Here is a 26,308-nt window from a genome sequence, read left to right on the forward strand (position 1 = left end):
TAGATTTTACATGAATGCCAATTATCAGATTAAGTTCCCTTCAATTTATTGTTTGCTGAGAATTTTTTAAAAATAAAAATGGGTGTTGAATTTTTAAAAATGCCTTTGTGTCAATGTTGAGATGATCATATTTATCCTTTATTTTGTTTGGTGAATTACATTGATTTTTGAAGGTCAAACCAATCTTTCATTCTTGGGATAAATCTCACTTGGTAGTTATGGATTATCTTTTTATATATTGATGGATTTTATTTGCTAATATTTTGGGGAATTTGTGTTTCTGTGTTCGTGAGGGATATATAGAGACTTGCATACAGATATTTGTATGAACATAGGTTTTTATTTCATTTATTTAATTCATTGTACTTTTCTTGTAATGTTGTTGGGGATAGGAGGATAATATGAGTTGAGGAGTATTTCCTGCTTATTTGTTTTCTAAAGGAGTTTGTGTAGGATTGGTATATTTGATTCTTAAGTGTGATAGACTGCATCAGCAAAGCCATCTGGGTTTGGAATATTTTTTTTAAGATTTATTTATTTATTTATGATAGACATAGAGAGAGAGAGAGAGAGAGAGAGGCAGAGACACAGGAGGAGGGAGAAGCAGGCTCCATGGCGGGAGTCCCGGGACTCCAGGATCGCGCCCTGGGCCAAAGGCAGGCGCTAAACCGCTGAGCCACCTAGGGATACCTGGAATTTTCTTTATGGGAAATGTTTTTATATAGAAGTATTAATAGATACAGAGCTATATAGAATTTGTTTCTTCTGGGACACCTGGGTGGCTCAGTAGTTGAGTGTCTGCCTTTGACTCAGGGTGTGATCCCAGAGTCCCAGGATTGAGTCCTACATCTGGCTTCCTGCATGGAGTCTGCTTATCCGTCTGCCTATGTCTTTGCCTCTCTCTCTCTCTTTCTGTGTCCCTCATGAATAAATAAATAAAATCTTTAAAAAAAAAAAGATTTGTTTCTTCTAATTTGTGTATTTCAAGGACTCTATATTACCTAAGCTGTCAACCTTATTGGCATAAATTTCTTTATAATATTACTTTATTATCCTTTTAACTATAGTGATATTTTTAAAATTTCTGATATTGTTCATGTCTTCTGTCTTATCATTCCACCTAGAATTGATTACTTTTACTTATATTTTCAGAGTCAGCGTTTGGTTTTACTGATCTTTCTGTAGTCACTCTATATTTCTCTATCATTGACTCCTGCTATTACCTTTATTATTTCCTTCTTTTGAACTGAATTCGCATTTACTTTTCTTGAGTTTTTTCTTAAAGATTTTATTTATTTGAGAGAGAGTGAGTGCAAGAGAGAGCATGGGGGGGGGGGCACAGAGGGAGAGGAAGAAGCAGACTCCCTACTGAGCAGGAAGCCTGAAGTGGGACTCAATCCCAGGACTCTGGGATCATGACCTGAAGCAAAAGGTAGCCACTTGACCAATTGAGCCACCCAGGCTCCCCACTTTTCTTGCTTCTTGAGATGGAAAATAGATCATTTTCCCTCTTTTGTAATATAGGCATTTAAAGCTAGATATCTAGCTAAATAGATAGATTTCCCTCTAAGCACTATGCTGTTGCATCCCACAAATTTCAAATTTTTGCTTTTACTTTCACTCAGTTCAAATATTTTCTAATTTCCTTTGTGATTTTTTTTTCTTTGTCCCAGAGGTTATTGAAAAATGTTTTTAGGGGCATCTGGGTGGCTCAGTTGGTTAAGCGTCTGATTCTAGGTTTCAGCTCTGATCATGATCTCAGGGTCCCATGTTGAGCTCTGTGCTCAGTGCAGAGTCTGCATGTCCCTCTCCCTCTGCAGCTCCCCCTCAATCTCTCTCTTTCTCTAATAAATCTTTAAAAAAAAAAAAGTGTGTTCTTAAATCTCCTTTTATTTTCCTTTCTAATTTAATTCCATTGTGGTTAAATAACATAATCTATAAAATTTTAGTTCCTTAAAGTTTTTGATGCTTGCTTTATGGCCCACATAAGGACTATTTTGGTGACTATTCCAACTACAGTTTTTAGGTGGAATGTTCTGAGAGGCAATTAGATTCATTCAGTTGGCTGTGTCATTTCAATCTTTTATATCCTTACTGATTTACCAGCTACTTGGAGAGAGTGTTGAAATCTTAATTATGGGTTTGCCAATTCTGCCAATTTTTGCTTTCTGCATTTTGAAGTTCTGTTATTAGGTACATAAATATTGAGGAATGTTATGTTTTCTTAATGAATTGGCACTTTTTATTCATTATAAATTTTCATGATCTGTTTCTTATCCTGAAGTCTGTTCTATTTTATGTTAATATAGTCACTCCAGCTTTCTAACTTTATTATTTGTATTAAGTATATATATTTCCCTATAATTTTACTTTAACCTGTATATATATTTATATATATATTTTAAAAGATTTTATTTATTTATTTATTCATGAGAGACACAGATAGAAAGGCAGAGACATAGGCAGAGGGAGAAGCAGGCTTCCTGCAGGGAGCCCAGTGTGGGACGATGGATCATGACCTTAGCCAAACGCAGATGCTCAACAACTGAGCCACCCAGGGGCTCCTATATATTTAAAGTGTGCTTCTTGCAGAGAGCACATCACTGGATTTTCAAAATTCAGTCTTGCCATCTCTGCCTTTTAATTGGATTGTTTAGACTATTTACATTTAATATAATTACTGATATAACTGAGTTTAACATTACCATCTTGCTATTTGTCTTATCTGTTCTCTTTTCCTCTTTTCCTGCTCCCCTCTATTTTTGCAACTCATTTTCTATTATTGACTTACTAGTTATAAACATCTTTGTTATTTTAGTGGTTGCTTTAGGGTTTAGAACAATCATCCTTAAATAAGCACAGTCTTTCTTCAAATAATGACATCACTTCATCTATAACCTTAGTGTACTGCCATTTCCTCCCTCCCTGTGATTTGTGGTATTGTAATTGTTCATTTTACTTTTACATGTCATTAACACCATGATCTGTGGTTATTATTTTTGTTTAAAAAATTGATAATCTATGAAGATTTTATTTATTTGAGAGAGAGAGTGCACACGTGCATGTGAATGCACAAGCAGGGAGGGGTGGGGGTGAGAGAGAGAATCTGAAACAAACTCCATGCTGAGTGCAGAGGCCAACATGAGGGTTCAATCACAGGATCCTGAGATCACTATGTGATCTGAAACCAAGAGTCAGACAGTTAATCAACTGAGTCACCCAGGCACCCCACTTCTCCACATTATTGCCAATGTTTATTATTATCTATCATTTTAAATATAGCTATTTCATCAGGTGTGAAGTGGTGTACAATTGTGGTTTTGATTTACTTTTCCCTAATGACTAATGATGTTGATTATATTTTCATGTGCATATTATCCACTTGTATATCTTCTTTGTAGAATATTCTATTCAGGTTCTCTGCCTATTTATAAATGGCTTGGATAATAAATTGTATTGTTTGTCTTTTTGTTGTTGAGTTGCAAGTGTTTTTTTAATATATTCTGGACACAGTCTATTATCATAAAAAGGATTTACAGATATTTTTCCCTAGTCTCCTGGTTTGTCTTTTTCAATTTCTTAATGTTATTCTTTGAAGCACAAAAGTTTTTAATTTTGTTAAAGTCTAATTTATCTTTTTTTTCTTTTCTTTTTGCTTATGCTTTTGGTGTTGTATTTAAGAAAGCTTTGTCTAATACCAGGTCATAAAGATTTATCCCAGTTCTCCTCTAAGGGTTTTATAGTTTTATCTCTTATATTTAAGTCTTTGGCCGATTTTGAATATTTTGTTTATGTTTTAGAAGAGTTCCAACTTGATTCTTTTATATGCAGCTATCCAAATATCTGAGCCCCATTTGTTGAAAAAACTATTCTTTGCCCATTGGGTTGTCTTGGTGCCCTTGTCAAAATCAGTTAACATAAATGTGAAGTTTTATTTCTGGATTCCCAGTCTCATTCTTATGACAGTGCCACATTGTCTTAGTTACTACAGATTTGTAGTAAGTTTTGAAACAGGAAACTGAATCTTCAACCTTTTTTTTATTTTATTTTTTTTAATTTTTTATTTATTTATGATAGTCACAGAGAGAGAGGCAGAGACACAGGCATAGGGAGAAGCAGGCTCCATGCACCGGGAGCCCGATGTGGGACTCTATCCCGGGTCTCCAGGATCGCGCCCTGGGCCAAAGGCAGGCGCCAAACCGCTGCGCCACCCAGGGATCCCCCAACCTTTTTTTTAAAGAAGATTTTGAGTATTCTGGGTACCTTGAAGCCACTATTTCTTTAGAGCTATTTTCTGCTTCTGTCTTAGTTTAGGCTGCTGTAACAGAATACCATAGACTTGATGGCTTAAACAACAAGCATTGATTTCTCACAATTCTGGAGGCTGGGAAGTCCAAGATCAAAGTGTTGGCAGATACTGTGATCTTGTGAGAGCATTCTCCCTGTTTTGTAGATGCCTGTCTTCTCATTGGGTCCTCACATAGCTTAGAGAGAAAGCCACAGTCTATTCTTTTCTTAAAAAGACTAGTCCGGGATCCCTGGGTAGCGCAGCGGTTTGGCGCCTGCCTTTGGCCCAGGGCGTGATCCTGAAGACCCGGGATCGAATCCCACGTCGGGCTCCCGGTGCATGGAGCCTGCTTCTCCCTCTGCCTGTGTCTCTGCCTCTCTCTCTCTAACTATCATAAATAAATAAAAATTTAAAAAAAATTAAAAATATTTAAAAAAAAAAAAAATAAAGACTAATCCCATTCATGATGTCTCCAGCCTCAAGACGTAATTATTTCCGAAAGGCCTTACCTTCAAACATCATCACGCTGGGGATTAGGTTTTGATTTATGAATTTTTAAGGAATACACACATTTAGTCCCTGGTATTTCCCCTGCTCCTCCTAGGACTCTATTTACATACATGTTTTAATACTTGTTATGTTCCACAAACCACAGAGGCTTTGTTCATTTTTTAGTGTTTTTACTTTCTGTACCTCAGTTTCAGTAGTTGGAATGCTACAGCTTTAAGTTCACTGATAATTTCTTCTGTAGTGTCTAATCTACTCTTTTTTAATTTAAACTTTAGTTAGTAAACATACAGTGCAATGTTGGTTTCTGAAATAGAATTCCGTAATTCATCGCTTACATACAATACCCACTGCTCATCACTAGTGCCCTCTTTTTTTTTTTTTTTAAGATTTTTATTTATTTATTTATTCATGAGAGACACAATCAGAGAGGCAAAGACATAGGCAGAGAGAGAAGCAGGCCCCCTGCAGGGAGTCTGATATGGAACTCTTTCCCAGGACCCCAGGATCACGACCTGAGTCTAAGACAGATGCTAAGCTACTGAACAACCCAGGTGTCCCTTCCCTGTGAAACTTTTACATGTCAGAATTGGGAAATGTTTTCTTTTGGGCTGGTCGATTTCGAGAGGAATCCTCCAATCTCTTGCTCAGGATTTTTAAGCCATGTAGGAAGGAGTTTGGGGAGTAAAGCCTGGTTTGTATGCATAAGAGGGAAGAAAGCATATACCCTCTAACATTTCAGTATACTTTCAGTTTAAATATCCATTTTCAGCATTACCTTCTACTGTGATTTTTGTTTTTTTTTTTTGTTTTTTATTTTTATTCCAGCATTACCTTCTACTGTGATTTTTGAACCACAGTCTGTATGGTTCAACTTCTTCATAAATTAAACCTGTCCCTGTTAACTTTATTTTTAAGATATTCTATCCAAGTAGTCTTTTAATTTTTTCTTATCATTAAGTTTACATATTGAAATTTTAAGTATGGAGAAATATTTCATGAAAAGCCTGAAGTTTCTCAAGCTGTAAAATGGAAAGAAATTTCTAAGAGGTTCATGTGGCTTTGGTCACAGGAAAAAGTGCAAAGCCTTGTTAAAGCACTCCATTTCTGAAATATGCAAAAAACACAATACTTGACCAGGTATAATCTCACTATTGCCAAATTTAGTGGATTTCTGTTTATGTATTATTTGCCCTCATGTCTACCACTCAACAGCATCAAATGCAAGTAGACATTCTCTCTTTCTTGAAGCTTCTTTTTCTCTTGTCTTCTTCTATACATTGACTTCTCCTGGTGCCTTCTCATCTAAATAATCTCTAAATATTGGAGTGTTTCTGGCCTTGTCTATTCTCTGTCCTTACTGTCTTTCACCAAGTCCCATGGGTTTAAATATCCTGTTAATACTGTTGACTCTTAAAGTTTCCTATCCTTGCCCTTGAACTCCAAATGCCTACTTGATATGTCAATTTCAGTGTCCAGTAGGCATTTCAATAGAAGGAATTCTTTTATTCCTTCCCTTGTATTTCCCAACATGTAAAGGCTACCACAGTTCTTCACACAAAAAAACAAGGATTCATCGTTTATTCTTCACTTTCCTTTATTCATGTGCGTCCTATTAATCAAGCTCCATAGGTTCAATAAAAAAATATACCTCCATCTACCCACTCCTTTTCATCTCCAAGGAAGCATTTTTTCTTAACCTCTGCAGTAGTCTTTCCAAGTGAGCTCTTTGCTGTAATTCTTGCAACCCATTCTTCACATAGCCAATAGAGAAATCTTTTTTTTTTTTAAATAAATGTTATTTATTCATTAGAGACACACACACACACACACACAGAGAGAGGCAGAGACATGGGCAGAGGGAGTAGAAGCAGGCTCGCTGCAAGGAGCCTGATGCAGGACTCGATCCTGGGACCCCGGGATTATGTCCTGAGCCAAAGGCAGATGCTCAACCACTGAGCCACCTAGGCATCCCGTGAAATCTTGTAAAAATATAATTCTTTCAAGATGCCGGGTATTTCAGGCTCAGTGGTTGAGGTCTGCCTTTGGCTCAGGTCATGATCTGTCCCACACTGGGCTCCCTGCAGGGAGCCTGCTTCTCCCTCTGCCTGTGTCTCTGCCTCTCTCTATGTCTCTCATGAATAAATAAAATCTTAAATATATATATATATTTAATATATATATTATATATATATAATCCTTTCATTGACTTTCTATTGCACTTAGAATAAAGTCAAACTCATAACTATGGCCTAAAAGATCTTTATGACCTGGCATAATCTCATGTTTAACTGTTGCTTATTCATTCATTCAACAATTATTTACTGAGTACTTACAATGTGTTAGAGACTAAACTAGGCACTAGGGTCCCCATCACAGTAAACTGGCCTCTTTTTTGTTCCTAGGATACTCAGAATCGTTACATTTGCTGTTCCCTGTATTTGGCATGTTCTTTCCTTAGCTCTTTGCACAAATTTGTTCTTTATCATTCTTCAGATCTCAGCATAGATGTCATTTCCTCAGAGGCCTTTTTTGATAAACTGATTTAAAATATCTACTAATGGGCAGCCTGGGTGGCTCAGCGATTTAGCGTCTGCCTTCAGCCGAGGGCCTGATCCTGGAGACTTGGGATCGAGTCCCACATCAGGATCCCTGCATGGAGCTTGCTTCTCCCTCTGCCTGTGTCTCTGCCTCTCTCTCTCTCTCTCTCTCTCTCTCTCTGTGTCTCTCATGAATAAATAAAATCTTTAATAAAATAAAATATCTACTAATCTCTTTTCCATTATGTTATCCTATTTAATATCTTCATAGCCCACTTCTCAGTCTTCTCTGCTTATTTATTTTCTGTTGTTCCCTCCCCTGTCTCATTTGAATGTAAGCTCCTAGAAGATAGAGAGACCCTGTCTTTCATGGTATCCTCAGTGCCTAGAACATGTTTTCTGAAGGCCTAGAACAGAGCCTGGCACATATAATATCATATTTTTAATAGATTAGTTTTATGGGGATGTGTTTAGGAAAAACTACCCAGAAATGGTAATGTTAAGTCTTAAAAAATAAGGGTTTGGTTATTTAAACTTGTATCATTGGACTGAACAATCACCATCAATGAAAGTATTTATTCTGGTCACACATTTACTCCTTGTTATGCATTATTAACATAGACTAAGAATAATCACTATAGGTGAAATAGCTTGATCTTAATGTTATTCAGGAAAACTTCCTTTGGGATAATTTGGAGGCTAGTATATTTGTCCTGTTATCAAACTTGCATTTTCTGTTCAGAGTTAAAAGCATAATAGAGGGGCACTTGGGTGGCTCAGTTGGTTAGGTGTCTAGCTCTTGATTTCAGCTCGGCTCATGTTCTCATGGTTGTGAAATTGAGTTCCACATTGGCTCAGTGCTGTGTTTGCTTGAGCTTCTCTCTCTCTCCCTCTACCCCTCTTCCCACTCACCTGTGCTCACTCTCTCTCTCTCAATAAATAAATAAAATCTTAAATGCATAGTCAAATAAGGTTTAAGAGTACTGACAATAACTGAAATGAATCTTGGTAGTTATTAAAATTAACAATCAGATCTTTTAAGACATATTCACCACTCATTACCAAGCATTGTGTGTAGAACCTGGCTTACAAAAACATTTTTAAAAAATACATACACTGCATTTAAGATTGATGCCAACTGGGGAGACTAGAATTTTCCACCTTTCTCTCTCCAGGAAAAGTGAGCTTTTGTGCTTGGCTGCTCTGTCCTCATTTTCCATGTGTTGAATAAGGAATTTTAAAAAAGATTTCATTTATTTATTCATGAGGGACACAGAGAGACAGAGAGGCAGAGAAACAGGCAGAGGAAGAAGCAGGCTCCAGACAGGGAGCCCAAAGTGGGACATGATCCTGGGATCGCAGGATCACACCCTGAGCCGAAGGCAGATGCTCAACCACTGAATAACCCGGTCATCCCTTGAACAGAGAATGTTATACACAACCCAGGTCTTCTCTACTTAACCAAAACCTAGACTCCAGGCTCTGTCACTTTGATTAGAATCATATACATGTACAGTGGATCTCATATAAGGCTGTTGATATATCACAAAATCATATCTGATACAAATACAACAAAATCATATAAGAATTAAATAATTCTGATGAATACAAAATGTCCAGCAGGGAAAAAAATCTAGAAGAGCAGTCCAAAACTTAAAACATTTTTGAATGCTGAATTTATCCCATGAACTTCTTACATCCTTCATAATCTAAGTTGCAACAATTAATTGAGCCATGCTTCCTTATTCATCTTTTTATTTTAAACATCTGTGAGTGGCATTTTGGGTATTTTGAGGAATTCATTTGTAATATAATACATTTAATATTTTTGCAATTATCTACTGCTTATAGTAGTTACAGGACTAGCTAGGTAATAGTTCTGAATTTGGAAACAAGTCAGGGGAAACTTTTTAAAGATCATTGGATAGCTCTCTAGGAGTAGTTTGGAAACAAGAGTTCTGTTTATGGAGGAAAGAAGCCCTTCATTGCTCCTGTGGCTCCATGTAAAGAAATTATACCATAGCCTACCCCATTGCTACACCAGAAACTGTGAGGTCATGGCAGTGGCTCAGCTTACAGATGACTGTTTCCAGGAAGCCTTCCTTAGCCCCAGGCTGAGTTAGTGCTATTCCAATACTTATGAAAACAGAATCACATTGTAATCCTGTTACTTGTTGACTATGTGTTTTTTGAGCCCCAGGACTGTCTTTCTTCCTCCATCCACACAAAATAGTACAGTGTCTGATAGACATGTAGGTGCTCAGTACATATTTGAATGAGTAAATAATTTAATGAATATGGTATAATATGACATAACATGATATGAATATAGCTAGTGCAAATTAGAATAAATTCAAGATCCAGGTACTTCCCCAAAGAGGAGCAATCAGGAGAGAGTTCAGGTCTAATCAATTACTAGAAATTCATTCATTGGGAGATCAGAGTTAAGTGGTAAGAAATCTAGATTTAGAGGGAAACATTTGATGGAAAAATAATACAGAGAGGAAAAGTACATTATTTCCTTCTCAGAGAAACTTCTTTCTGTTGGGGAGGTGTAGAGGCATTGAGGTATGGAAGAGAAAACCAGGTAACAGGGCAGAATTAAGCAAATAAATACATTAAGAAGTAGAGATTCACATGCTTGTTTTAGAGTAAATCCAGAATAGTTTTTATTTTTTTTTATTTTTTTTCAGAATAGTTTTAAAGTGATAAATTTTATAAATATTTAGAAAAACATACTTTTTAATCACAATTTCTTAGAAATAATTTAAAATTAATTTTTCTTTACACTACCTTTACATGCAGAAGTTGGTTGTCAACTGCTATGAGCTGATTAAGATTCTCTAGTATTTCTAGGTCTCTTATGTCATCAATATTATTATTGCTGATATTCAATATAGAGAGGGATTTCTGTAAGAAAGATAAATTAGCATTAGTAAATTAAATGCTAAATATAGGAATCAGAAATCTTAATCTGTGAAAAGTTTAAGATTTATCAGTTCAGACTGTTTTGCTCTTTAGGCAAGAAAATTAAAAACCATGGAGATTTTGTTTCCATACCATACTTTTTTCAGACATGACTTTTAGGACTTTAGTAATTGTGACGTGACTTATTATTTTTGTCTAAAGTTCCTTCATAAGTCTGATTTTCCTCTTCCAGAATATAAAAGAAATTAATAGAAAAAGAAGCCGGGACTCAAGAAGCAAAGAAAGAAAAAAATGCCCCAACAAATGATAACACAGTGTAGAAAAATGCTTATTTTAGTTTAAGCAAATTATCATTTTGTGTTAAATATCACTAAGATTTTACTTAATAGGAAGAAATTGTTTTTGTCTGTTTTCCTAAATAAGAAACATGACTAAGAATAAAAGATTATATGGTTTAATTTTTATCTTTATCTCTCTATATAGTTTTCTCTTGATAACCCATATGTTCAGAAGACACTTAAAATAATAATTAGCAGAAGTATCAACATCAGCTATTAGAACACAAATACACATAGAGCAGCACTAAACTGAAGTCATCTTAAAATCTATGGCCCAGTGATCTCTACCAAGATTGAGTCTACCCACCAAAGCATTCATATAGCCAACCTTTAGAGAAAATACTTCCTGATACTTTTTAAGACTGTAAATACAACTTAAAAAATTATGCCTTGTATTTAGAATTTTGGAATCTGCTTGAATACGTGCGAAAATTAAGCAAACAAAAATGTTTTTTTCTGGCATTTGTAATAAAACTACAAATAACTACTTTATTTGTAATAAAAGAGGAATCAATCTTTTTGGGTCAGTTGAGTTGAGCTGAGACACAGTTGATTCTATAGGGAGGATAGGGAGAGGGTTGGATAGAAATCAGATCACTTCTTTCTTTTTAAAAAATATTTTACTTATTTATTCATGAGAGACACAGAGAGAAGCACAGACACAGGCAGAGGGAGAAGCTGACTCCATGCAGGAGGCCCAAAGTGGGACTTGATCCCGACACTCTGGGATCACACCCTGAGCCAAAGTCAGATGCTAAACCACTGAGCCACCCAGGTATCCCAGATCACTTCTTTCTTTTCCAATTTAAAGCACTATTTTTCAATTTTTATAAATTTGGTTCACAAACCTTATATTGCCCTCTGTTTCTGGGCCCTCTAAAATAAAGCCAATGAAATCTATAAATACATGGGGATCCCTGGGTGGCTCAGCGGTTTAGCGCCTGCCTTTGGCCCAGGGTGTGATCCTGGAGTCCCGGGATCAAGTCCTGCGTCGGGCCCCCGGCATGGAACCTGCTTCTCCCTCCTCCTGTGTCTGCCTCTCTCTCTCTCTCTCTCTCTCTCTAGGTCCATCATAAATCAATCAATCAATCAATCTAAAAAAAAAAATCTATAAACACAACAACCATGTTCCCTTTACATCTCTTGCCCCAGAATTGAAGGTAGCAATTTCCTAACAAATCCCATTTTGAGAATTAGTAAAAGCTTCCATTGCGCCCTCTGGCTTCTCAACTAATTGTGACACCTCCACAGTGTATATGGGTGTCAGGTCACATAGCTGCTGCTTCTGATGAGGCAGACCATATATAGTGCAACGTACTACCAAATCAGAATCCAGCGAGAAAACAATTTATCACCATCATGGTTCTCTAGATTGTTTAAAATTTGCCAAATTATTGTGCATTATTTTTTCCTTAGGCTTTTTCCTAAAATTTTAAATTTCGAATCATGATAATCACCAAGGTGGAAATTATGAATGTATTGACATCTGGATTAGAACTTAATAAGGACATAACCTTTTCACATCCTTCTTTTGATCCTTTTGATACCCTGGAGGCAGGCATTATTATTCCCACTTTATAGCTGCTGAGTCTCTGTGAAATTATGTGAGAAAAATTAGTTTTTTAAAAAAATATTTATTTATTTATTCATGAGAGACACAGACTAAGAGAGAGAGGCAGAGACATAGGCAGAGGGAGAAGCAGGCTTCTCGCAGGGAGCCTGATGCGGAACTCGATCCCTGATCCCAGGATCACAACCGGAGCAGAAGGCAGGCGCCCAACCACTGAGCCACCCAGGCATCCCTAGTTTCAATCCTCAAATAAATTCTCACCTGGCCATATAAACATACAGGGTATGTATAATGTTCAAATATACTTTTGCTACCTTCTTGCTCCACTAAACTATTAATCACTATATTCTTTGTCAGAATACTCAAATGTGACCTTACTGCCAGAGAATGAAGAGTTCTTGGATCAAACAGAAGCTTTTCTCCAAGGGGAAGCCTCTGACTCTCAACATGAAGCTCTCTTAATCCTTCTACTCCTTCCAAACCTTCTATAACAGCAATGTAATTGCCTCCCAGATACCTACAAAATATAAAGCAATTTTAAATAGACATTCTGAGAACATCATGGTCTGTAAACATGATAAAAACATAACAATCACTGAGCCAAGTGAAAATTATATATGTGGAAATACGCAGAATCTTCTCACTGTAATGAATCAATGAGAAGTTTATTTATATGATTCTCTCAATTTAGTCTAAGAAATATGTTTATTTTTTTTAAAGTGAGAGAATTGGAATAGTTTTTATTAAATGATCTACCAATACTCCTTTTATATGTTAGGATGAAGAATTATCTGGGTAGTAGGTTTTTGTTTTTTGTTTTTTTTAAAGATTTTGTTTATTTGAGAGAGCACAAGTGAGGGCAAGAGGGGCAAAGAGAGAGGGAGAAGCAGACTCCCCACTGAGCGTAGAGCCCAACATGGGGCTCAAACCCAGGACCCTGAAATCATCACATAAACTGAAGGCAGATACTTAACTGACTGAGCTACCCAGGTGCCCCCCAGGTGGTGGGTTTAAAAATGCAAGGAGAGACAGATTTGCGAGTGGGTAAGATTAGGAAGTTGATTTTAAATATGGTAAGTTTTGGGGCTACCTAGGTTAGAGCCCAGCAGTCTGCATTTTTATATTTTATTTTTTTAAAGATTTATTTATTTTTACTTATGATAGACACACACACAGAGAGAAAGAGGCAGACACACAGGAGGAGGGAGAAGCAGGCTCCATGCCGGGAGCCCGACGCGGGACTCGATCCGGGACTCGATCCGGGACTCGATCCGGGCCAAAGGCAGGCGCCAAACCGCTGAGCCACCCAGGGATCCCCAGCAGTCTGCATTTTTAATAAGCATTTTCTATCCCACTCTATTCCCATTCTGAGGTTCTTGGCTCACTTTTTGAGAAGCACTCTTAATTCTTCCAATCTGGGAAAACTGAATATACCAGACTTGATTTTTGAGTTAAAATCATTATAGGCAGTAAATGCCTTTTTACAATCAAATCTAAAGTAACATTATCGACTCTAGGATCCTGCCCCTTTGAGATGTGTAATTCTGAAAGGAGAACTCATCTGGTTTCCATGGAAACCTTTTTTCACCAGTTGAGTTTTTAAATACTTTAGGTATTCTTATAAGTGATTAAGACAACTCACCCTCCTGCTAAAGAAAAGTATATCATGCTTAATGAAACAAATCGCCAAGTATTACATGGGTAACAGTTTATTTTGTACTAATGCTATAAGAATAAAAATTGAGGCCTGTTCCATAAAGCTGCAGATAATGGAAAGGCCCACACGCAAAAATATTCCTGTAATGATGACAATTATGATACTTAAAAACAAAAGCACTTACAGTTTTTCCAGTTTCTTTAATGACATGAGGTTCTCTATGCATGAAATACAGTTGTTTTGTAGGTACAGGTGGGTCAGATTTGTAGCATAATTCAAGTTAGTCAATTGACTGATACGGTTATCATACAAATATAAAACAGTAAGATTTTTGCAAGGAGAGAGGTCTTCCTAAAAGGAAAACAAAAACAGGTCATACCTGATTTCTCCTGAAGACTTAGAAATTTATTTTATTTTTTTATTATTATTTTTAAAGATTTATTTATTCATGAGAGACAGAGAGAGAGAGAGAGAGGCAGAGACACAGAGGGAGAAGCAGGCTCCCCATAGGGAGCCGATGCGGGGACTCCATCCTAGACCCCAGGATCATGCCCCAAGCCAAGGGCAGCGCCCAACCGCTGAGCCACCCAGGCATCCCAGAAGTTTATTTTTAAGAAAGTTTTTCTCTTAATCATTCTGCAAATTTCCTTAAGTTTAATATAAAAGGAACAATATTTCTCTGTTCTTAGCACAGTCAAAAGAAGACTAGAATGATTATAAAAACAGTTCTAGGTTTTAGTATTCTGTAACTATACCAATAAAATTGTATTTGTTAAGATTTTCCTAGCACAAGCAGTTTTCCTTGGAAGCAATTAGATTCCTCTAGAAGTTGAAGCATTTAACAAATTATTGCTTCAACATTATAAATCAGGTCTTTTTTTTTTTTTTTTTTTTTTTTTTTTTTAAGATTTTATTTATTTGAGAGAGAGTGAGAGAAGGAGCCAGGGTTGGGTGAGAGGGGAGGAAGGGAAGGGTAGATGGAGAGAGAGCAGCAGACTCCCCACCCCAAAGTGCTCTCCAACAACTTGGGCCAATCCCAGGACCCTGGGATCATGATGTTAGCCTAAGGCAGATGCTTAACTGACTGAGCCACTCAGGCACTCCTATAAATCAGGTCTTAATCTTTCTGTAGGATTAGAAGTAAACTATTGTTTCTAATACTGAAAATGGGAAGCTATTATATAGATAATCAAGGGCAATAGATTAATAAACTATGATAATGCTGTTAAAGGAATACTGTTGAACTGTTTATCCTTTAGTTTCTTTAGACCTCAAAATGAAAACAGTACATTCAATATGACCCACTATTGAAAAATTATATGAATACATGCCTAGAAAAAAGATTGAAAGGACATCATCTACACATTAATAGTGATAATACACATTATCACTCTGCATGATAGGATTATAAGTCAGTTTCTTTTATATATATATTTCATAAAAATGCACATTAGTTACTCTTGAGATAAGAAAATAATTAAAGGTATTTTTTAAAGTTTGCCATTTCCTATGTGGTGGTAGAGTCAGCCTAGAGTTAAGTAGGCAAGAGGTAAAGTGAAGTTATGCTCAAAAATATCTCAGTTTGGGGTGCCTGGCTGGTGCAGTTGGTAGAGCATGAAATTCTTGGTCTTGGGGTTGTAAGTTCAAGCCCTACATTGGGCATAGATATTACTTTAAAAAAATAAAATCTTAAAAAGTATCTTAGTTTTTATTAACAAGATTTTTAAAAATATAACCACATCTTGGGAATTTTAAGTTTACAGGCTATTCTTATCTTAGTGTGAATTTTTTTTTAGAGAGTACAGGTATGTGTGATAGGGTAAGGGGAGAAACAGAAGGAGAGGGAGAGAGAATCCCAAGCAGGCTTCATGCCCAGTGTGGAGCCTGATGACATAGGGCCTAATCTCATGACCCATGAGATGACGACCTGAGCTGAAACTAGAGTGGGACACTTAACCAACGGAACCACCCAAGCATCCCCTTTGTATGAATTATAGTTGGCCCTTGAACAACATGGATTTGAACTGCATGGTCTACTTATACATGAATTATTTTTTGATAAATACTGTACAGTATTGTAATGTATTTTCCTTATGATTTTTTTAAAGATCTTGTTTATTCATTCATGAGAGACACAGAGAGAGGCAGAGACATAGGCAGAGGGAGAATCAGGCTCCCTGCAGGACTTGATCCCAAGACCCCAGGATCACAACCTAAGCCAAAGGCAGACATCAATCACTGAGCCACCCAGGTGTTCCTCCTTATGATTTTCTTAATAACACTTTCTTTTCTTTAGCTTACTTGATTATAATAATATAGTATATAATATATATAGTACAATTTATGTGTTGACTTTATATTATCAAGACTTCTGGCCAATTGTGTTGGGTGGTAGGACGTTGGGGAGTGTGGGGGTGTTGGTGTCCCTAACCCCCATATTTTTCTAGGGCTAACTATACTTTAACTAGTTTGCTTTCTGCCTAAAAAAGATCATCTACACCGAAGGAGCACTGATTGTTAGGAGACAAAAGAACATTAAATGGAGGCTCTCTGTAGAGGGCAAGTCTGTAATGGTATGATGAAATAGTTTCCTGGGCAATTGGATTAATGGGGAGAAGGATCACTAAGAAACTGTAAAGAAATACAGAATAGGAATTTGGTAGAGTCTCTGAAAAAAAAAAGTCTTAATGGACAACTGTGCCACGGACTTTGGTATTTCTTTAATTCATTTTGATAAACATTTATTAAGCACTTAACATGGGTTAGGTGTTGTGTTGGATGGGGGATTTAGAGTGATGTGAACAAAACAGACATCATCTCTGCCCTCATGTACCTTGTGTTTCTGAGGAAATTTCTTGCATTTATAGTCTTTAGCATTTTATTATAGACAAAGGACACTAATACAAATAGGCCTAAAAGGGATATTGCTCCTTTTAAATTAAGTTTCCCAAATTAAAGCCAAGAATTTGCTTAACACAGAGAAAATATAGTGTCAGAGTATATCTAACTAAACATAATCTTGTCTTGTATAAATGACCTACATATATATAATCAGTTAAATTATGAGTGAAAAAGATTTCACTGTTAAAGTTTTGAAATATGGTATTCCTATAGTTAATTCTTACTATCTTATTTTAAAAACCCTCATATTCCAAGGATCTGGAATTATACAAAAGTGTTATCTTTGAAATTATTTTCCAACATATGCTTTCAAATCTAGTTTGCTACACTAGAGAATACTTCAGGGGAACATATATATTTCGCACATGTATTCAATAATCACAATGGTATATTTTATAGAGACTTAATTTTCATAATTTTAACATCAAAAGCAGGAAATTAAAATGAAAACACAATACTAATCAAAATATAGTTTAAAAGTATTTTCCAATTTGACTGATCAAAATATAGTTAATAAGAAGGTATTTTCTGAGACTAATTTTTAAACTTAATATTGCTAATTATTTAAAAATAGGAAATAATTTCAGAATCCTTACAATTGCATCTATATTTTTGTCTGAAAAATTTATGTGAGTTATTTTCTTCAGGTATCGTGAAGTGGTTTCTTCTTTTCGGGATTTAAGATTGCTATGTTTGGCAATTAGATCCAAGGTTAGTCGAACCATGGTTTCTATAAATCAAACTCTCAGCAATAGTTCTGTTCTGATACCATATCAAAAGCAGGTTTAGGCATTGTTTTATGCCCAACTTTCTAAAAAGAAAAGAAAAAAAGAAGTATTATGTACATGCAATTTAGGAAAAATTATTTTGACTTTTTAGATTTCTTATATAAAACTATTTGATAATCTATTTCAGAGACATTTTTAAGGCACTTAGATATTTGCTAAGTTTATAAACTTAAGTCTATAACCATAAAAGTCTAACCATAAAAAGATTTAAAACACCAAAATTAATTAAATATGTAATGTTCATTCACTTCTACTTACAAATCTTTTCCTCTCACTAATATTGAGTTATTACTGTGGGCATCTTTTAAAGGATTTTTTTCTCTTGAGGAGTATCATCTGAGGTTTTCATGAAGAAACTAAGGCCTGGAGATTTGTATCAAACTACTCAAGGTAGTGGCAGTTGAGAATGAGATCAGATCTTCTGGCTCCTTTTTCCATAGTACCCATGTTGATCATATTTTCTAAACCCTCAAATCAGAACATATTGTATGAAAACCTTAAGTATGTACGTAGGACAATGGTACAAAAATATTTGAAAATGGAACTGGCGTTGAAATTTTGTCATGTTACTACAACTGTAATCCACGAAGAGGCAACATAATACAGTGGTTTTCAGTCCAAACTGGTTCAAATTTTGGCTCCATTGCCCTTGGTCAGGCAGTCTTGGTCATGGTATATCAGTTTCTTTTTTTAACCTGTATCCTCCCCATTCATAATACAGACCAGGCAGAGGGCCTGGGCTGAGGTGTATTTGGTGTGTTTACTCTGCTTTCTCTTTCTGATCAGTCAGTATAAGAACACAGCCTTATAAGCTGGTAAGCACCAGGAACCTATGTTCCCTCTTTTTCTTATACAATTAGCATAAAAATGGTACCTACTTCCAAGGGATATTGTGAAGATTACATGAGATAATCATGTATAGGATATTCTACATGGTGCTTAGTACATAGGCCAATAAATGTTTGCTATTACCATTATTATTTTACTGTTTTGTTCACAGAAAGATGAATACTGTTTACTTCACAGTTTTATATGGAATACATTAGGACTATTAAATAAGGGGAACATACTATTAATAAAATTAATTAATAAAATATTGCTTTATGTAAGAGATCCAGATGTGGTCCATACATTAAAAAAAAATCTTTTCCAATCATCCAGGAAGTATAGCTATTTAAGTGATAAATGTCTCAGTTTTATAAAATTTATTGTATTTTTTTTTTTTTTTTTTTTTTTTAATTTTTATTTATTTATGATAGTCACAGAGAGAGAGAGAGAGGCAGAGACACAGGCAGAGGGAGAAGCAGGCTCCATGCACCGGGAGCCCGACGTGGGATTCGATCCCGGGTCTCCAGGATCGCGCCCTGGGCCAAAGGCAGGCGCCAAACCGCTGCGCCACCCAGGGATCCCAATTTATTGTATTTTTAAAGTATAGTTTAAAATTGAGCATTACTTTTCTAAAGTATCTGTAATTTTGCCACCAAACACTTAAATTTGTGTCATATTCTGGACATGAACTCAATGCTTAGGAGGAAAAATGAATTTAGTATTTGTGTCATATTCTGGACATGAACTCAATGCTTAGGAGGAAAAATGAATTTAGTAAAAGATAGATTCAATTTGCATTCTCATACATTGAGATAGAACTACCCAAGCTACATTATATAAAAAGCTCACAATAAAATATTTGAAGATATGGAATGTATCCTTAGATAGTCCAGAGTGCAAAATGTAATCTATAGAATAAAATTATTAAATCTTTGTAGACTTTTGGCATTTTCATGAATTCATTTTACAACAAAAATGTAAAATTATTGTTTACAGATCAAATTTCAAACATGACGATAATATTCTGAACAAAGTTTCTAATTAAGTAAAAATAATATTGCCTTAAATTTCATGATGAAAGTGTAAGGAATAGCCGGGACACCTGCACCCTGATGTTTATAGCAGCAATGTCCACAATAGCCAAATTGTGGAAGGAGCCTCGGTATCCATCGAAAGATGAATGGATAAAGAAGATGTGGTATATGCATACAATGGAATATTACTCAGCCATTAGAAATGACAAATACCCACTATTTGCTTTGACATGGATGGAACTGGAGGGTATTATGCTGAGTGAAATAAGTCAATCGGAGAAGGACAAACATTTTGTGGTCTCATTCATTTGGGGAATATAAAAAATAGTGAAAGGGAATAAAGGGGAAAGGAGAAAAAATGAGTGGGAAATATATCAGAAATGGAGACAGAACATGTGAGACTCCTAACTCTGGGAAACGAACAAGGGGTGGTAGAAAGGGGAGGTGGGCAGGGGGTGGGGGTGACTGGGTGACGGGCACTGAGGGGGGCACTTGATGGGATGAGCACTGGGTGTTATTCTATATGTGGGCAAATTGAACACCAATAAAAAATAAATTAAAAAAAGAAAGTGTAAGGAATAACACCACACTCATGGACCTACAGGCCACCTTAAAATATAAAACATTATAAATACATTTGGAACACTTCTATATCTTTCTCCTTATTCTCTTATTTTTAGAGTTTAGAGTTAGATGTCTCTATTCATGTCTTTATACTTTTATTACAAATGTATGTATAGCTAAACAATATATAGTTCTTTTTAAAATATATTTTTACAGTCATAAATGTTACTATTCTGATTCCAACTTTCTTTTTTGCTTAAAGTTTTGTTTGTGAGAATCATCAGAGTTGATGTGTATAGCTCTAGAATATTTGTATTGCTATGTAGCATTCTATTGTAGGTAATTTATTTCTTCTGATGATAGATCTTTGGCTGTTGTTTTTTTCCTTTGCAGTGTTGCTTTTAGGATTCTTATATACATGTCATTTTTAGCTGATGTGCAAGTTTCTTTAGGGTTTAAAACTAGAAGTGGCTATTTCTGGGCTGCACATTATCAACTTTATTCAATTGCCAAATTGTTTTCTAAAGGAATTTTACCAGTGCAGCTAAGAACATTCCTATTGTTTTATAGTGCAGGCTACTCCAGTGTCAGCAGTTGATAATGGCTTTTTGCCAATCTGATGGGTGTGAAGTGATATCTCATACTGTTTTTGTTTTTCCTCAGATCTTTATATATATGAAAATAAAACAAAGAGGGGATTTGAAGATAGCAAGATCAGTAGTTTCATCTCCTCCCTGTGTTTAATTTGCATTCTATAATTCCTAGAGATTGAGAGTTTTTTCCTGTTTATCACCATTGGAGTTCCTTTTCTATTAATTGTGGTTTCTTATATTTTACCGATTTTTCATTATGGGTTATATTTTTATAAGTAATTTTTAGATACACTTGTATTTTTATCAGAAACTGATATTTCGCTGATTATATATGCACCAGATATCTATTCCCCAATTATAGTTTGTCTTTTCTCCTTTTTTTTTCTAATTTGTGTTTAATGGCATCTTCTAAAAAAACAAAAGCTATATATTTTTAATGTCAAATGTATTGGGGTTTTTCTGTTCATGTTTTATGCTTTGTTTCTTTGTAAACATGTTTAGGTTTTGCTTTGCAGTTTTGTCTGCATTGCTGTGATCAGAGGCAGCAGTTGGTGGTCAGAGGACAGATCCTTGATATTTGGTGGCTAGTGTGTTTTTTGCCCATTTTGGCTTCTGCAAGCTGTTTGTAAGGTGCTCCAGAAACCCCTGCATAGCTTCCTGCTACAGGGTTGGGTGTAGGGAATAGATAGTTGCTGTACAGCTGAAATTGACCAAAATTTGTTGATATTCATTGTCTAAGTCTTCCCCTGGAAGTTGTAAGCCTTCAGTAGACTCCAGGTTCCAAAATATTTACACCAGAGTCTGTCAGTGCAGTTGTTGTGTAGGTGGAGAAACAAGATGCTTCCTACTGTGCCATATTCCCAGAATCCTCTCCTCCTTAACTCTTTCATATATATTTTATTTTATTTTTTATTTTTTTGAAGAAGTCTTCTTTTTTTTTTTTTAATTTTTATTTATTTACGATAGTCACAGAGAGAGAGAGAGGCAGAGACACAGGCAGAGGGAGAAGCAGGCTCCATGCACCGGGAGCCCGATGTGGGATTCGATCCCGGGTCTCCAGGATCGCGCCCTGGGCCAAAGGCAGGCGCCAAACCGCTGCGCCACCCAGGGATCCCTCATATATATTTTAAAATCAACTTGCCATGTTCCATGAAAAATTCTGTCAGGATTTTATTAGGAATTACATTGAATTCTTTTTAAAGATTTTATTTATTCACGAGACACACACACAGAGCAGAGACACAGGCAGAAGGAGAAGTAGGTTCCACCTGGGAAGCCTGATGCGGGACTCCATCCCAGGATCCCAGGATCAGGCCCTGAGCCAAAGGCAGACGCTCAACGGCTGAGCCACCCAGGTGACTCGGTATTGTACTGAATTTGTAAACAATTTGTGAAGTATCTCTAATACTGAGTCCTCCTTTCCATCACTATGGTATGCCTCTCTGTTTTACGAGTGCTTCTTTAATGATTTTCAATAGTTTTATAATTTTCTTACAAAGCCATGTGTATTTTTTTTGTCATTTTTAGCGATCATATATTTTTGTTGATATTGCAAGTGACATTCTTTTAGGAATCACATTATCTGGAGCTAGTGTATAGAAATACAATGTTTAAAAAATATTTGAAATATTTAAAATATTTTAAAACATGATTTCTTTAGATCCTAGTTTAAAATTTTAGAACTTACTCTGGAAATTTCAAATATCATTTTTACATTGATAACTGTGGTGAAAATGCACATCTTAAAGTGGTTAAACCCCCAGAATTTCTTTCTTACAGCTGAGGCAGGAAACTGCTAAACAGGTTGCCAAACAGGAGCAACCCTGTACTATGAAGGGGGTGGGAGAGTCACAAATTATTTATTCTCCCTTCTCCCCCTCCCCAAAGACTTTAGAAGACATAGCCATTTCAAAAGTTCTCACAGAAAATAGCTCTGGTCCTTTGATTTATATACAGGGCTATATTTATTCTTCCTCCATCTCTCATTCCTTTTTTCCTTCTCTCCTGCTCCCCTGCGATTACAGTCCCCCCAAAAGTGTTATCATATGAGACTTTGCTTCTGGCTCTCTTTTCTAATCTGGGCTAAAACAGGTAAATTTTGGATCATCTGAATCCTCATGAATGACTAAGCTATAAATGGATTTTGTCTCTAGGTTCCAGTACACAAACTGGTGTTTGTACAGAAATAAATTTAATTCTCTCAGATAATTAGAAAAGTAAAGGGGCAAATGTGGTATATAAATGAAATATTTATTAAACCAAGGGAAGGCCAATGGACCTCATCAACAAGCTATAGGAAAACTGTCCAGGGGCTTGAATAAGGGAAGGAAGATAACTGAATCAACCCATAACACACTTCACTCAAAAAAATCTGCATTGTATTAGTCAAATCCACAAGAGAGGATTTAGTTTCATCAAAACACCACCATTCATCTTGTTAATGTAACATGAATTTAAACGTTATTGGTATTCTTGTTTGTTTTAGGGATACTATAAGCTTCAGATAGTTAAACTGAACCTAGTTTGGATTTGGACACATTTTGGAACATTATAATAAAAATAATTATGTCAACACTAGTGGGGTGTTCTTGCTTTTCTTTTAAAAGAGGTTCATTATTTTCTAGAGTTTGAGAAACAGCTTTTTCATAATTTTTCACTCCTAGATACCTGTTGTCTCGGGGTTCCTCCTGCCTAGGATATCTCTCTCTCTCCGGATTGCCAGGGGGGACAGAGAGCTGCTTTACAGGCGCTCTGGGAATCCATTTTAATAGACCCTTTGGCTTAATTTATCTCTTGGGGCTCCCACAAATTACAGGTAACCGATGATTCCGAATTTAGTTTGTATATTTCCCTTAGCGAGCCCCAAGCTCACTGACTTCCCAATGCACTAAATCGCCGGGTTGGCTCTCAGGCTTTCACCTTTTCAAACTCAGATCTGTACTCAGAGATCCGGCTCCCTCAGCCCGGCGGCCACCTCTGCACCTGCGTCTCCCTTCTCTATAGCTGTTTCCCAACCTTGCCTGATTCTAGCTATTTGTTTCAAACACAAAAGCTTCCAGACTGATTTTCTGGAAATTCTAGATGCCTCCGAGATAAGGCTTAGGGATTTTCATGTTAACCATTGACCCAGCAAAGTCTTACTGGCAGGCAGGCTCGTTTGAGAAACGTGGCTCTAGGGCTTCCTCAGCGCCCCCACCTCTCCCTAGAAGGCACCTCACCACTTTCTGAAGGAGCGGAGTCTGGAAGTCAAGTTTCTTCAGTGCCAGGTTCCTCGGCGGCGCGGTGCGGTTGCCAGGCGACCAGACGCTCTTGCTGGGGACAGGGTTTCCGGGAAATCTCGCGATGTCTCCGGAAGCGCCCAACGCCGTGGCGGGCGCCGGTCGCTCTGTGACGCGAGCGGCCGGAGGCTGAGGGCCGCTGGACGGGGTCCGGGCGGAGCCGGTTGGCTCGGCGAGGCCGCGAGGCATCGGTCCTGTTGGCGGTTACGTGAACCAAACTGTGGCCAAAGCAGTTTTCGGTAGGCTACAATTCCCCCCTACCGGATTATTGTCCTTCTGTCAGCTTTGAACTAACCCTAACCTTTTCCCAGTAACAGACCAGGTAATCGTCTGAACCGTAGTACAGCTCATCCTCCACACTTTCCTCAGGTAAAATCTGCAGTCCTTAGGGTGGCGTTCCAGTTCGTTCTTGACCAGCTTCACTGCTTGCTTCTTGCCCTCCAGTGTTCCAGTCTGACACTTGCCCCAATATGCCCTACTTTAAATTTCCCTTCTCATCGCCCTTCAAGGTAGCAATAGGACACGCTTTTGATTTTTTTTTTAAATTTTTTTTTATTTATTTATGATAGTCACAGAGAGAGAGAGAGAGAGGCAGAGACACAGGCAGAGGGAGAAGCAGGCTCCATGCACCGGGAGCCTGACGTGGGATTCGATCCCGGGTCTCCAGGATCGCGCCCTGGGCCAAAGGCAGGCGCTAAACCACTGCGCCACCCAGGGATCCCAGGACACGCTTTTGAATTTCAAGGACCCAGCTTGGAGTTCGCACGTCCTTTCTGAGGATTTCCTATGTACTCAAGTCTTTTCTGCCCCTCCAAACAACGAAGATATTTTAAATGATTTAACATAGTACTTAACACATTACTATATCTGTGTTACCCAGTGTCTCCCGTAAGATGGTAAATTCTTTGAGGGGCGAGGATTATGTCTTTAATTTCTCTGTTCCAGGGACCTAGCAAAGTGCCTTGTACATCCGCAGTCACTCCATTAATGTCTGAAAAATGAATAATTTATAAATGAAGAAGCACAGTAGAACAAGGAACTGATATTTACAGTGGATATGGTAAATTGAGCCGTCTGAATGTGAGCGATGCAAGCTGGAAAACAGTCACAGCGGTGATCTTGGTGGGAGAGGGTGAGGGGTGGGTGTGGGCCGCGGTGGGAGGCTGTGTTTGCCCTTCTTGAGCGAAGAAGCATCAGAGTAGAAGACTGTTAGAGTTGCAAGGCGACTTAGAGCCCACGCGACAGTCCAGTTTGTCGTTTTGCAAATAAGAAAAGTTCCAGGCCTGGAGGAAGGCAAAAAATATGCCGAAGGTCACATCTGAGGTGCCAGAGAGGGAATTTACCCTTGGGCTCCTGATTTCAAGCTCAAGTTCCTTAGACAGCACTGACTGTTAGAGTAAGAGAAGCCTGGGAGGAAAGATAGGGGAATACAGACAGATGAACCCTTACCCCATTCTGAACATTGTTGCTGAAGTCCAGTTGTGAGAGAATATTGGCCTGGATTAGGTTGACTGCAAAGGAAGGGGCAAGGAATGAACACATTTAGGAGGCATCTTGAAACATGATTTAATAAAGATTGATAGGACAAAAGAGGAAGAAGTTGAAGATAATTTCTGGCTGTTAGCTAGAGTAAAGGAATTATACTAGAGAAAGAAGAGGGGTGCAAGTAATCTGAGGGGAAGTGGATGAGTTTGGTTTATACATGTTAAGTGTGAAGGGAGATAGGTTTAATAGTTTCCAGAATAGAAGTAATCACTGAAACCATGCGGTCATAAATGGTAGTGAGGGAGAAAGTAGGGAAAAGAGAAATAGGAAGTCAGTAATTGTGCCAACTACTTTTGATGGACGAGAGAAGCAGAGCTGGTTAATATGTCAGACACAAGGGACGCCTGGGTGGCTCAGCGGTTTAGTGCCTGCCTTCGGCCCAGGGCGTGATCCTGGAGTCTTGGGATTGAGTCCCGCATCGGGCTCCCTGCATGGAGCCTGCTTCTCCCTCTGCTTGTGTCTCTGCTTCTCTCTGTGTGTGTCTCTCTCATGAATAAATAAATAAAATCTTAAAAAAAAAAAACATTTCAGAGACAGAGTCATCAGAAGTGAAATTTATTATGAGAACACAATTCAGTGATTCAGAAATTAATAATTTAGATTCAGATACTACGGAAGAATTTGAAGAGGAGGGGTTCCGAAAGAATAAAAAGTTTTAGAAGGACACATATATCATTATAAAAAAGAATGTGGGGATGCCTGGGTGGCTCAGCAGTTTAGCGCCTGCCTTGGGCCCAGGGTGTGATCCTGGAGTCCCGGGATTGAGTCCCACGTCAGGCTCCCTGCATGGAGCCTGCTTCTCTCTCTGCCTATGTCTCTGCCTCTCTCTGTGTGTGCCTCTGATGAATAAATAAATAAATGAAATCTTTAAAAAAATAAAAAAGTGTGATCTCATTTGTGGTAAAATTATATACACACTTAAATATCTAAAAGGCTATATATTTACATC

The 26,308-nt window shown here is 37.2% G+C and overlaps 1 protein-coding gene, 2 long non-coding RNA genes and 1 other non-coding gene across 9 annotated transcripts in view; 2 read left to right on the top strand and 2 right to left on the bottom strand.

Moving 5' to 3' along the window:
* LOC111093152 overlaps positions 1-12,795 on the top strand; it is a 47,192-nt gene extending 34,397 nt beyond the window's left edge. Inside the window, exon 4 of the long non-coding RNA XR_005381061.1 lies at positions 12,529-12,795. This is a non-coding gene — a long non-coding RNA (uncharacterized LOC111093152). The remainder of the gene's footprint in view (positions 1-12,528) is intronic.
* The window catches only part of PPP1R42 (protein phosphatase 1 regulatory subunit 42), a 65,657-nt gene extending 41,639 nt beyond the window's left edge, over positions 1-24,018 (bottom strand). For 4 of the 6 annotated variants that reach the window (XR_005381054.1, XR_005381055.1, XR_005381056.1 and 1 more), the window contains exons 1-4: positions 23,755-24,018; positions 14,013-14,179; positions 12,550-12,688; positions 10,129-10,245 (exon numbers count right to left, since the gene is read on the bottom strand). Coding sequence is in view for 3 of the 6 variants with exons in the window: in XM_038579437.1 (XP_038435365.1) it covers positions 10,129-10,245; positions 12,550-12,688; positions 14,013-14,179; positions 23,755-24,003 (672 nt within the window). In the remaining 3 variants the exon portion in view is untranslated. Of the gene's footprint in view, positions 1-10,128; positions 10,246-12,549; positions 12,689-14,012; positions 14,180-17,325; positions 17,541-23,677 lie in introns of all 6 variants that reach the window. The other 2 variants (XM_038579438.1, XM_038579439.1) reach the window with 2 other exon arrangements.
* Positions 18,213-18,349, bottom strand: LOC119866813. The gene has a single exon (XR_005381321.1). It is a non-coding gene; the product is annotated as a small nucleolar RNA SNORA51 (small nucleolar RNA).
* Positions 23,914-25,928, top strand: LOC111093151. The gene is made up of 2 exons (XR_005381060.1): positions 23,914-24,053; positions 24,760-25,928. It is a non-coding gene; the product is annotated as an uncharacterized LOC111093151 (long non-coding RNA).
* The last annotated feature ends 380 nt before the right edge of the window (positions 25,929-26,308 follow it).

Source organism: Canis lupus, chromosome 29 (genome assembly GCF_011100685.1).
Source record: "Canis lupus familiaris isolate Mischka breed German Shepherd chromosome 29, alternate assembly UU_Cfam_GSD_1.0, whole genome shotgun sequence".
NCBI lineage: Eukaryota > Metazoa > Chordata > Mammalia > Carnivora > Canidae > Canis > Canis lupus.